This window comes from Diceros bicornis, chromosome 4 (genome assembly GCF_020826845.1).
Source record: "Diceros bicornis minor isolate mBicDic1 chromosome 4, mDicBic1.mat.cur, whole genome shotgun sequence".
NCBI classification, from domain to species: domain Eukaryota; kingdom Metazoa; phylum Chordata; class Mammalia; order Perissodactyla; family Rhinocerotidae; genus Diceros; species Diceros bicornis.
The window spans coordinates 29,719,152-29,733,085 of record NC_080743.1 but is presented as its reverse complement, the minus strand read 5'-3'; the positions used below and the strand labels follow the sequence as shown (position 1 = coordinate 29,733,085).

Genomic DNA, 13,934 nt, shown 5'->3' with positions numbered 1-13,934 from the left:
ATGCACCACTTGTCAAGCCATGCTGTGGCGGCGTCCCATGTAAAGTGGAGGAAGATGGGCACAGATGTTAGCCCAGGGCCAGTCTTCCTCAGCAAAAAAAGAGGAGGGTTGGCAGATGTTAACACAGGGCTGATCTTCCTCACACAAAAAAAACTGGAAGATGCAGTTGAGAAGCAGAGCTGGGTACAAGACTCTGTTCTCTCACTACCCCGGGCACTGGGTGACCTTGGGCAGCCACTCTGCCCTCCTGAGCCTCCATTTTCTGTCAAAGTGGGCATGACACAGCTTCCTGGTCCAAAGGGCTGCTCGTTGGGACATCCAGTCCTATCTTACTCCCACTTCTCTCCAAGTCTGCTTCAGACTTTTAGGCTAATTTTTATGCTCAAGTGAATCTAGAATTAACACATATAAATAGTCTAATATTTGGAGCCAGAATTTGACAGGAAAGCATGTGGAGCTTCTAGGTCCTAACCTCAACCCTCCTCAACACACACCATGAAAGGAATCTGTGTCTGTTCTAATTTCCTAATCTGTCTGCGGTGAGTATTGTCTGGGAGGTGGGCCCATCTTGATAATTTGAATGAAAAGGGTGAAATAACATTAGATACATTTTACTCAATGTAAGCATGCATTGTTCCCAGTTCTCATATTTATATTTTCTCTTTTCAGGGATCAGCATCTTCTGGACCCAACTCTGGAATATGTGAAGGTAGGAAACCAGGATTTAACATGTAATGGGAACTCGGTGTAATAGAGTTCCCATTCCTAACACAATGTTGCCAGATAATGCTGCAGTCTGGCTTGTGTAGGAACCGGGTTAGATTGAAACAACCAAAGTACCCCGGGGTACTTTGACTCTCTTGGGCCTGTAGTAACCTTTGTAGGGGTCTAACGTCACCCTCTTATAGGTCTACAATCTTTTCCCCCTTAGCTGAAACTCTGAGGGCCAGATGTGTTTTAAAATTCAGAATTTTTTTAGAAAGGTAATATGATACATCTGTATAACACCCCCAAAGGGATCTAGGCTCAGCACCCCATAATCAAACTCATTATTTCAGCAGCGAACTGTAAGAATATTCACACTAAGTGGGATGAATAGACACAAATGATTTCACAGTTTAGGTCGTGTTTTGCCACCAAATGAGGTCATGTTTGTTTTGCTGCCAAATGAGTTATTTTAAAAATTTCAGTTTTCAGGTTTTTTTGGAGTTTAGAATGGTAGATGAGGAACTGTGAACCTGTGTTTGTCATCAGTGGAGCAATGAAGGCTCCCTGAGGTTTTTTGAGCCGTCCTTTCCTTTCCATCAGCCACCCCCTTGTTCGGTGGCTAATCTGGAACCGTGAGCTGTGGTAATACGTTACCTTCCAGTGGAGCTGACGTTCAATGCTTCTAATTATTCCACACTTCTAAGCAATGTTCTCCTTCTGAGCAGAAAGAAAAGGTGCTTCTCACCTCTTCCCTCTGCCCCTCATTTTTCCAGTGTATATGTTTGATTTATTTTATTTTTGAGAACGTAGTTAAATCTGGTACGTACTACGGAAAAGAAAACTCTGATTTGTCACACTTAGTGTCTTGGATTTATGACAACACATGTGATTGATTTTTAGGAGAAATCATGGCATGGGTGCTTTGGCATATTTTTTTAAGGTGCTTTAAGGATTTAAGGTGCTTGCCTCCAAGGAGCCACATTCCATATCTTCATTATTCCAAGGGCAGCATCCCAGTTTAGGAGTATTTAGGCCTGTTGCTTTTTTGTGTCCCTGCGCCTGCCCCATTTTTGGCATTTCTTCCCTCGTTAGACCAGAGGATGGATGGGAGAGAAGGCTCCAGTAGGATCTCTTGGTCACTTGAGGCAGTCAGAGTAAAGTCTGTTAGAACGGAGGTGGGTCTTATTTTTTCCCCTGTCTTAGACCCAGCCTATATCTGAACTGTAGTTTCACTGCAGCAAGTCTGTAATCCTAAACCAACGGGGCTGCCACGTCCAAATCTGGTCAGAGCTTTATAAATGATGTCTGTGTCTCTCCTGGATGCTTCACACGTGTTTTTGTGCAGGTTGTGCACTGCAAAGCATTAGGGGACACTATTCGCAGAGACTATGATTTGACTTGAAGATAACATAAAACATGTGCCCTAGAATTATACAGTGTGTAGATCACAGTAGCCTCTTAAAACTGTCTCCATGCCAGGATTCAGAAATTGTCTGTCTCCCACTGTAGGCGCACTCAGGCTGTGCTCAGCAAGCATACCCCCTTCCCTTACTCCAGTAACTAGTTTTTTCTTTTACAAAAGTCCAAACTTTTGAGATAATCCAATGATGAATTCTAAAGCTTAACATAGCTTTTGGAATGCTATTCTGTTGGAATGACCTGTTTTACTATTATCTAAGCTATTGCATCTCATTCATGAATATCGGTCATTGTGAGTTGAGTCGTGTTGACTAAGAAGAAATACTGGGGTCGTCAGTGGCTTCTGTCTAGCTGGGCTCTCCTTGGCTTCCCCAGCAGTGAGATGTGATGGAACTGCTCTTGGTGGCCTAAGGGGTCCTCCTTTTCAAGGAGTTGCTGAGGTGTCCTGAAGGTTGCTCTTTGCTCCTAACCTTGTCTGAGTCTAGTCAGAGCTTTATAAATAAAGTCTCTATGTTCCTCCTGGATGCATCACATATGTTTTTCTTTCTCATTTTGCCCTTGGTTTGGAGGGATGGCTTGGGGATTTGTTGGGTGAATGTGAGGTATGTCCATTTGCCTCCATGGGCACTAAAGCTCTGAAAGCACGTTCATAGAGGCCTTTGACCTCAAGATCCGAATGGACCCATGTGTCAGTCTTCTTGGGCCAGCGCAGGCCCATCCTAGCATTTCTAAGACTTAGCTGCCCTCTGGAGCCTGGCTGATGAGTCCATGGCACGAAGGCCTTGTAAATCGGTGCCAGTTGGTGCTTGGTGACTGGAGGGTGCCTGAAGATAATGGAGGTAGGTGAGAGTTGTAGATAAAGTAGGGTGCAGTTTGGCCTCCCTGACTCTGAGCTGCTTCTTCCCTACAATCCTCTTGTGTACTTACTCCCTGTTGAGCATGGAGAAAAGTAGAGATTCTGTGTAAACTATGTTGATCATGTGGGCCCTTCTTGTAGATTCAGATTTATCAGCCTAAAACAAACCAGAATCAAGATACCAAATTTTTAGGGACTTATTGTGACCTCAGAATGGGGGGCAGTTTGATCGCCGACAGTCTCTCAGCATTGGAAGCACCCAGGTGTGACCAATAGACAGCAGTTCTCATCCTGTTGGGACCTCCAGTCCCAGGTTGCTCTCTGTGGGTTTGTTTTGTTTTTTGTGAGGAAGATCAGCCCTGAGCTAGCAACCGATGCCAATCTTCCTCTTTTTTTCTGAGGAAGATTGGCCCTGAGCTAACATCCATGCCCATCTTCCTCTACTTTATATGAGACTCCGCCACAGCATGGCTTGACAAGCGGTGCATCCCTGTGCGCAGGGATCCGAACCCGGGAACCCTGGGCTGCGGAAGAGGAGCGCGCACTTAACCACTACGCCAGCGGGCGGCCCCCCATCTCTGTGTTTTTAAATGCCGCTCTCCTTCCCATCAGAGACTTTCTAACCATCTTCACCTGGTTTTCCCAGTGTCCAGATATGAGAGAGAGGTCTGAGACCACCTCCTACCTCCTTGGGCCTGGGGAGGAGGAGGCACTGAGGCTGACCCGTTAACTAGCGGGCGATGGGACTGCAGTGTTGCGGCAGGAGAGAGCTGGGTAGAGAATGAATCCAGAATTCAGTCCTGTGCAGTTTGCATACTCTGTGTCCTGCAGCTCGCACTGCACCACATTAATACGGTGTGAAAGGGGACCCGGTCCGCGGTTGCTAGGCTACGAGTAGCTCCTCTGTGCGTGGGATGGAGGGAAGTGTGCCCGGCTGGGAAGCTCAGGGCTGTGTGGCCTTCTTTTACCTCCTCCGGCAGGCTCACCTGTTGCTGGGGCCTCCCAGCAGCACCTAGACCCTGCCGGCTGGGTTCCCTGTTTGGATGTGATAAGGAAATTACAGCCGAAGCAACCCAGGGATTTTGAAATCTCATTCTCCACTGTTTCTGGCTCTTTGATTCTGACTATTAGAGAGGAGAGTTTTGTTTTTTCTTTTTCTACTTTTTCCTTGTTTTCGTAGCCCTCTCCTTTCCCCACATTTTTTTTCCCTCACAGTAGCTTAAAACATGATCATCTTGCAAGTCTGATTTTAACTGTTTTATATAATCGTGAGATCCTTATCCATAATCAAATATAATTGATTCTCTTTCACTGTATCTGAAAGAAACCGCTTCCTCCAGGTTGGAAAGCAGAACCGCCCACAGCAGCTCTGCCTTCCTCCTGCTCTTTAGTCCCTAGTGATTTTGTCAGTGGTGTACAGTTCTGGAATTTTCCTCTGCGTACCTAGCATACCTTACCCTAGATAAAACCAAAATTTTTTTTTTTTTTTTTTAAACGGAGGAAATAGCTTTTAGAGGAGATAGCCCTAGGCAAAACTGTGCAGTAGAGTTTATCTTCTGGGCTGCTTTACCTGTTTACTGCCCCCATTTGGTTTTTGCCATATTTTTACCCTCATTAAAATGTAGTTACTCTGTGTCTAGTTTCTTAGACCTGTGTCAGGTAACTGCTTAGAACATTTGATAAAATGAGTGTACTAAGAGGTGAATAAATGACGCTCAGTGTGTTAACCTTCCTAGGTATCATTCCAATAGGAGACTCCAAGTTATACAAGCCCGTCTACCCTGTTCTAATGAGAAGTGTGACCTTGGACTTAGCACCTTCTCTCTATGGGCTCTATCTTCCCCACAACTAGAATTCGGGGGTGGGCCAACCTCCCTTCTAGTTTAACATTTTTGGGATCCTCTGTGCCTGTGATAGGCTGGAGGGGAAGGTTTTTTAACAAGTGGGAAGAGGTTCTTAATGAATCTATCACTCTTGACAATGAAATTGCCATACTGATTGGAACAAGGTGGCATTTCATGTTGTCTCAGACATTAAGGCCGAGGATGTGACAGATGATAATTGCTTACTCGTCATATTATCTAGAAAGACTGGAGATTGACTCCAGCAATCCTGCATGTGCTGTCGTGATCCACTGTGCTTTCCCTTTCGTAACCCTTCTTGAACTTATGAAATCACCCACCTTTCATTTTCACTGTTTATCATTCTTTTCATTTTTTTCCTGGGGCTACTTCTCTGAGCTTCAGGAATTGCCTCCCAACCTGCACACACTAAATTTTATACATTTATATTATTTCCTTTCTCCTGCCCTTTTATACGTATCTTCCTTTTAGGCTGAAGATTCTAATTCTTTCTAGCTTCTTTACACACAAGGCTTAACAGTCATTTTAATGAAGAGTCTGTTTTTGGGGAATTGTTTAAAAGTATAGTTTTTAGGGGAAGAGATGATTGGCTAGGGCAGAGCTGGGTGATTTTTCTTTTAGAAGAAATATTTATATAGATTTTTCATTTTAAAATAAATTTTCCTTAAGAAACGTAAACTGGAAAATATAGCGAAGTAGAAAAAAAATTGGGATGACTGTTTTTTCAAATGAGCTGAGATGTAGGCAAGCCCATCTTGCCGGGTTGTAAACAGCACAATGCCGGCCTGGGGACAAAGGCCTGCTCTCCAGGCGACCGCAGTTAGCAAGTGTCTGAGTCGGAATGCAGCCTTTTGTTCCTGGCTGGCTTCCTAGTGAACAAATATCCTTTCTTTTGTAGTCGGCCTGGGTGGATTCTTGCTAGAACCACTTGTGAGCTTTTATAAAATGATTTGCAGTTTCTGAGCTCGCTTTGCGGGTTAGGAGGAGAAGGGACAGGACTGGAGCCGTTATCCTGAGGGGGGACCAGCCCCCTGGACTTCTCCTCCCTCCAGAGTGCGCATGGGCGGGCAGGAACCCAGAGCCACTTAGAAGTCTGTGCCTTATGGGGTTAACGCTCCAAAAATGCTCTCTCTGAGAGGGTCTTACAGACATGACAGACTGCCCAAGGCCCAGATCTCAGCAAGGCTGTTTCCTGCAGTCGGCTGGGGCTACATTAGGTCACCCCGCAGATTAAAAGAGGAGTAATTATGCGAATTCCAGCGCCAAGAATAAGTGGCCTGGCTGTGGGAGACCTCGGTGGGAGAGAGGGCGGCGTGACTTTAGCTCCCTCTTTGTGCTCAAGATGGCTGCAGCCATGGTCACGGTTAAATAGCTGTTTTTGAGGAAAGGCTTTTCTTCCAGTAGGGAAAACAGGCCAGTCTGCTCTGAATTAGCCAGCTAACAAAGTCATGAAAGGGACTTACAAAAACAATGGCAGGCTGTACATTCCGTGAGATTTTAACAAGTTACATGAACCAAATAATGGCCCGATTGGCTGGCTGTGCAGGTTTTTGCCTGAGTGTGCACATCCACAGAGCCAGCTCCGTCTCCTGCGGGACCAGAAGATCAAATGCTGCCAGCAGTGAACGTGAAACAGCCCCCGGGGCTCACATTCGGAGGAACGAAAGAGAGCTCCTCCGCTTCTCCCGCTCCGCCCCAAAAACAGTCCCTGCAAATATTCTTGAGAAGTTGAATGTTACTACAATTTTAAAAAATTACTGAGGCAGCGTGGGAAGATAGAAGAATGGGGATGGAGGACAGTCCCTCGTTCAATAGAATGTTATCCTACAGTCTGTGAAAATGCAGCCATTCATAAAAAGTGAAACCTTATCATGAAAACACATGTCTATTTAAAAATCTGTACGTGAACGTTTATAGTGATATTATTGACAAAAACTGGAAACAACTAAAATGTCCTTCACCTGGTGAATGGTTAAACTGTAGTCCATCCAGACTTGAGCATACTATTTAGCCATAAGAAAGAATGGACTGTTGGATACATATAAAAACTTATAGTGGCAGAAAACAGGTCAATGGTGAAAAAGAGGTAGGGGGAGAGATCACTGCAAAAGAGAAGGAGGGAACTTTGGAGGATGATAGAAATACCTTGATTGTGGTTGTTTCCAGGCTCACAGAACTGTACTAAAAAAGGTGATTCTTACTGTAGGCAAACTATACCTCGGTGAGCCTGACTTGAAAAAAGCGAGCTAAACCTTAACATATTTTAGCCCTTGCGTGCTGCCACCTCGGTTGGGGAAGTTTTTGGTTTTGAGATGGCCACATCAGACTGCTGATCGGATGGAGAAAGTGCTGAGCTGGTGGATACTTTACTGCATTGGCTCATTCAGCAGACAGTTCTGAGCATATACCATGTGTTAGTCATTGTTCGGTGGAGGCAGGCGGGTGGGAGGAAAGTGTTATCAGGAGCCTAACCTGAGATAATGGCAGAAGGAATGGCAAGTCAGGGCCAGTGCTGGAGGCATTTTGGAGATAGAATTAAGAGCCATTTTATTAGGTGATTTGACAGTTCCTGGCAGGACTTAAATGGAAGAGGTGAGAGAGGCAGCCAGGGGTGATTCCAGAGTTCACGAGAACTGGCATCTTGCCAGCAGCGAGTAACTATTTTAGGGGAGGAAAGGAGTTTTCCAATTGGAGACCTTGTTACCACAGTGACATTTAGTTAATTCGTGAGCATTTTGGGATATCATTTGGCTGGGGGGATCAGCGAACTACAGCCTGAGACCAAATCTGGCCTACCGCCTGTTATTGTATGGCCTACAAGCTAAAAACGGATTTTATGTTTTTAAATGGTTTTTTAAAAAATCAAAAGAAGAATGTGAAAATTATAAAATTCAAATTTCAGTGTGCATAAATAGTTTTATTGAAACAGCCACACCCATTCATTTTACATATTGCCACTTTAGCACTATAATGGTGGAGTTGAGTAGTTGTGACAGAATGGGCCGGCAGCAAAGCCTGAAATATTTACTATCTGGCCCTTTACAGAAAAGGTTTGCCCATCCCTGCTCTAGCCTGTATGCATGTACACTGTCCCTGTTTGGCCTCCCAATAATATGTATTAGGCTTTCAACAAAAATTCCACCTTTTCACGTGGACACTTCCATGGTGCAACCTTGCCTCGTTGTCATCACTTTTATCTTGCTTGATGACACAGCAGTGAGTCCTTGTGCAAGTTGTGTGATCTTGCCCAATCACAGAGACGATGCTGTTGCAATGCTGCACAATTTGGACGCATCTCAGCATCTCGTGGAGTAGACCTGTCTGCTGTGAGGAGCATCTCTCTGCTGCGCCCATCATGTCTGGCATCTTCAGCTCTGCTGGGTGAACAGGTGTGGGGGGACAGCACAAAAGCTTGCATCGTGACTGCTCTTGCCTGGGGCTTGTGTGAACAACTCCTCAGGCCAGATATTGCGCTGCCAGTGCAGCCCGAGATGAGTTTTCTTCATGTCCCAAGTCAGAAGTGAATTCTCCCTGGGCCTCCTGAATTTGATGGTTTGAATCACGGTCAAACCCGGGAGCTGCCCTCTGGAGGTGCTTGAAGGAGCCTGGTCTGGCCTGTGAGCGAAATAAGGCCAAATTCACATTCGTAGTCTGTGCTGAGGCTTTATCCCTGGCTGAAAGAAGAGGACTCTTCCAAGATCCTAAATAGTATGAGAGATGGCGAAGAAACTGGAAAACTAACCTGCGTGGAAGCATTAAAGCTATGGCTTCTGACCAGACTCAGCTTTATAATTGGGCTTCAGAGTCCTCCCCATGTGGCCTGTCTACCTCTAACCTCATTGCCTGCCATCCGTCTTAGTCACTATACTCCTCCACGCTGGCTTTTCCTACTGCCCCTGGGTCTTTGCCTTTCCCTCGGCCTGGAAGGTCCTTTTGAGGTAGAACAACTGAGTGATTTGAACTGGGTGCTGGGATGCTATTGCGGGTTGAATTTTGTCAACCCAAAAGATATGTTGAAGTCCTAACTCCCAGTACCTGTGAATGTGACCTTACTTGGAAATAAGATCTTTGCAGATAAGGTCAAATTAAGATGAGGTCATACTGCGTTAGAGTGGGCCCTAATCCAGTGACTGGTGTCCTTATAAGAAGAGAGGCATTTGGACGCGGAGACAGGGACACACAGCGAGAATGCCGTGTGATGACAGAGGCAGAGATTGGGGTTGATGTGTGCACAAGCCAAGGAACACCGAGCATTGCCAGCAACTACCACAACCTAGGAAGAGGCAAGGAAAGATCCTCCACTAGAGCCTTCGGAAAGAGTGTGGCCCTGCTGACACCTTGATTTTGGACTCCTAGCCTCCAGAACTGTGGGAGAACAAATTTCTTTTTTTCTTTTTTTTTTTTTTGTGAGGAAGACCAGCCCTGAGCTAACATCCATGCCAGTCCTCCTCTTTTTGCTGAGGAAGACTGGTCCTGAGCTAACATCCGTGAGGATCTTCCTCCACTTCATATGGGATGCCGTCACAGCATGGCCTGACAAGCAGTGCATCGCTGCGTGCCCGGGATCCGAACCCAGGCCGCCAGCAGGGGAGCGTGCACTTAACCGCTATGCCACAGGGCCGGCCCCCCCAAATTTCTATTTTAAACCCACCAAGTTTGTGGTAATTTGTTATAGCAGCCCTAGGAAACTAATACAGATGCAAAGCCCCATCTTAGCCATTTCTTGGTTGTGTGACTTTGGGTAGGTTTCTGAAATTCTCTAGAGCTCAATAAATCAGAGAATGTAGGGATTAAATGAGTTAATACACGTCAAGTTGTTAGCACAGTGCCTGACATGTAGATTGCACTCAGTAAATACTAGTTTAGTCATATCACCCTAGTTTTCTATGTGGCTGGTCCATCTTGACTCAGATTTCACTGCCTCAGAGAGACCTTCCCTGACCCCCCTAAAAGCAGCCTCCCAGTCACTAGCTCGTTACTCTGAATATTATCCTCATAGCACTTGCCCCAAATGCTATTCGCTTGCTTAAAAAGAAAGAACAACCAACTTCTCATTAGAATGTGATTCTGAGGGCAAGAACCTTTTCTTGTCCTCTTAATAAGTATTTAGCAACTGACTGTCTGACTGATGACCACATACAACCAGATGCGAAGGGCATTTAAATTGAGGGAAGAAGGAATGAGGTTGTGCCAAAGATCTTTAAGTTTCCCAAAGCAGGTAACACTCACATCTCTAAAAATTTTCCAGAAATTCTTCAGTGATTTTATTTCATGACAGCAAGGAGGTTCCCACACCTAACCTCAATCTACCTTCCTCTTGCCAACCTGGTATAGGATGAAAACTGGGGGTTCAGTGTTGTTACCTTAAATACTCACACATTTAGGCAGAGATATACACCTTTAAAAGGTGTAGTTCTGGCAAACTCTATGGCTCAGACCTATCAGTTCCTTAGGAGATCTTGTTATCGGCTGTGGGGCCCCAGAGTAACTCTTTAGCCCCAAATGGGAGGCCAGACTTTTTAGCGTTGGAATTGTTTGCTATTAAACTCTGCCCTCTAGTGGTAGTCACATGTCACAACAGCGCAACATTTGGCTACAATTCAGTTTCTAAATATTCGGGGAGCTTTTAATACTAAATGTAATAGTGTACCATAACATTATATTTACAACTTCAGAACTAAGAGCTGTGTTTAAAGTATATAAAAAGGCAAGTGGTTTTCATTGGCTTCATATAAGACATTAAAATTGTCAAGACATTTTATTATTAGAATTGTCTAACATTCTTGGATGAAAAGCTCTAAGATGCTGCAATACCATATGTAGATTTTGAGGTAGGGGGGTTGGCATTCATCTGAAGTTTTATCTGTGGTAACCGAGAAGTTTTCTTGGAAAAAATTATATTTGAATTGTGATTTGACAGCCGAAAAAAGTGGTAGCTTGGCAGGAAGGAAGCTGGTATTAGGTGAGGCAGAAGACTGATATCAGCATGTTAGAGATTGACAGGGAAGACCCCATGCCTGTGGGATGGTGTGGGCCCAGGCTGACCGGAGCAGGAGAGAGCAGCAGAGGGAGTCTTAAGGGAAGGGTAGATACTCTCATATTTCTTGAATGGGAAGAGAGTGAGGAAATTTCAAGTGTTTTGGGGAAATTCTGAGCTGCTTGAACTGTTAAAAGAGCAAGAAGGCTGAGTTTGGGAACAATTTGATGGATTGATTGATTGATTGCCCAAAATCCTGTATAACTACATCTTGCTTTGCAACTTGCTTTTTTCATTGGACATCATTCCATGTTAAATATATGGGTCCACCTCCTTCTTTTGGATGACTGTCCGGTATTCCAATGTATGAAATACAGTTATGCTTAACTAATTCCCTGCTGACATTTGGGTTCTTTCTAATGTTTTCCTGTTAAAAAGTTTTGCAGTTATTTAACAAATATAGTCATATTTGTTATATATGTGTCACAGTCATTTAACAAATTTATTGTCTGCCATCTGCTGGTCACTGTTCTGGGGGCTGAGGACACAGGAGTGAACAAAACAGTGTCCCTGCCCCTGTGCAGCTTACATTCTGGGGTGGAGGAGGGAGAAAACAACAAGGGAAACCATGTGAGGCAGTGATGAGTGCTAAGCAGGAAAGATTCAAGAGGGAAAGAAACTATGAAATGTTGGGGATGAGGGGCGTTAAATTTTAAATAGGGTAGCCAGGGAAGGCCTCATGCAGAAGGTGACTTTTGAGTGGAGGGGCAAGTCAAGTGATGTCTAAGGGGAAGAGGACACAGCAAGGGCAAGGCAGTGAAGCCGGCGCTCATGTCTTCCGCTGAGGAACAGCTGTGAGGCCAGAGGGCTGCAGAGGGTGAACTTGAGCGAGAGTGCTGGATGTGCGAGTGATGAAGGGGGGACGGGGCAGGTTGCATGCGGCCTGTATGTCAGAGAGAGTAAGGACGTTAACTTTTACTGAGTGAGAGGGGGAGCCATCTCGGGATCACTTTGGCTTCCACGTTGCTAGCAGACTGCAGGGGGCAAAGGCAGGAGCAGGGAGATCAGTGGGGAGGCCGTTGTGACTGTCTAGACGAGGGACGATGATAGTTTAGGCCTGTGATAGCAGAAGAGATAGTGAAGAAGGGAGATTCTGGATAAATAATATGAGGGCAGAGTCATCAGGATTTCCTGATGGGTTGGATGTGGGGTGGGAGAGAAGAGAGTGAAGCACAGTACTGGAAAGATGGCCTTGCCTGCAGCTGAGACGGCTTGCTGTGCATTTGTGCGAGAATTTCTGTAAGATAAAAACCTGTGAGCAGAATGATTGTCAGGAAATAGGTCAAAATGAACTTCCTGGCAACTAAGGAGGTTTTGTTTTGTTTTTCACATTTCTGTGTTTCCAGATTCTCACTAATAAGCATTAGTGCTTTTATGATAGTTACTTATAAAAATAAAAACATCCCTTTATTTATATACCTTAGTCTATTCCATAGATATGAAGCTGAAAACTCATGGCTCAATCAAAATTATGTAAAACAAGTAGCCCAGATGTATTAGAGCAGAAATTCTCAAACTGTTTGGTCTCAAGACTCCTTTTCACTCTTAAAAATTATTGAGGGCCACAAAGAGCCTTTGTTATGTGAGTTTTAACTATTGGATTATTGTATTAGAAATTAAAATATAGGAGTTTTTAAATGTTTAATTCATTTAAAAATAATAAACCCATTATGTGAATATAAATAACGTATTTTTATGAAAAATAATCATTTTCCAAAACAAAATTTAGTGAGAAGAATGGTATGGTTTTACATTTTTGCAAATCTCTTTAGTGTCTGGTCTAATAGAATGTTGTTTTGGTTGAAGTCTGAAGAAAATCTAGCCTTGCACAGATATGTATTCAAAAGGGGAGGAGTATTTTTTTTATTGAGGTATAACTGATATAACGTTATATTAGTTTCAGGTGTACAACGTAACAATTCAATATCTGTATGTATTTCAAAATAATCACCACAATAGGTCCAGTTAACATCCATCACCATACATAGTTACAAAAAAATTTTTTTTCTGGTAGTAAGAACTTTCAAGATCCACTCTCTTATAGCTACTTTCAAATATAAAATACAGTGTTATTAACTATAGTCACTAATGCTGTACATTATATCCCCATGACTTATTCACTTTATAACTGGAAATTTGTATCTTTTGACCTCTTTCACCCATTTTGCCCCCCCCCAGAGGAGCGTTTTAATAGCCTTTTCAGATAATTAGAGATATTTTTTGATCTTATGCTAAAACTTGAAAAATTGTAGTTCCATAAAAGTTCACTGAAATGTGGAATCTGAAACCATATTAATAAACTTTTTCTTTTTACTCTATTTCCTTAAGATCTATTGGTCTGTATGGCAATCTGAATGGATCTTTTACCCAAGCATGATTTTGTACCATCATGCATTGGTCATTTGAAAAATATTGGTTTACTGAGTTATACAGATCTTCCAAATGTTAACATATTTCACTATACAATATTGAAAACTCACATTTGTTAATATCACCACTCAGAAAAATCATTAAAGTATTGGGAAGCTGTCAAACTCGTGGTGGTGAATACAAGTTTCCCAAAATTCTAATTTTCAGTTGAAAGCTCAAGTTTTCATTGGCAACAAATACTGTCAGTTGTTTTCCTTGAAGTGACACTTCAGGGAAAGTGTCTTTCACTTTGTTCATTCTTTAGGAAATATCTGCCAAATAAATACCCAAGTCTGAATAACCACAGTTTGTCAGACATTCTTTAAAGTAAAAATGGGGTTCCATGAAAAAGCAGCTAGTTCAGCTCACAGTTTAATCACACAATTGCTTTCCCTCAAGTCAGCCAATGTGCTCGGGGATGCAGGAGAGGAGCCGTGTGTGCTTCCTGCCTCATCACTCAGAATATTAAAGAGACCTGGACTAAAGGGCCGAGACGTAACAAAGTGAGTGATTCTTACTGCTTCATCAGGGACTTCTTAAGTGGAACCGACTATTTTTTAAAGAAATATTTTAAAAATATATTTTTTAAAGAAATATTTTAAAAATATATTTTTTAATATTTAAAAAATAAATTAAAAACAAA

General features: G+C 43.4%; 1 protein-coding gene across 4 annotated transcripts in view; it reads left to right on the top strand.

The window, feature by feature from the left end:
- Positions 1 to 13,934, top strand: part of BCAR3 (BCAR3 adaptor protein, NSP family member) — a 130,653-nt gene that overhangs the window by 51,493 nt on the left and 65,226 nt on the right. For all 4 annotated transcript variants that reach the window (XM_058538560.1, XM_058538566.1, XM_058538564.1 and 1 more), the window contains exon 3: positions 670 to 709. In XM_058538560.1, coding sequence (XP_058394543.1) covers positions 670 to 709 — 40 coding nt within the window. The remainder of the gene's footprint in view (positions 1 to 669; positions 710 to 13,934) is intronic.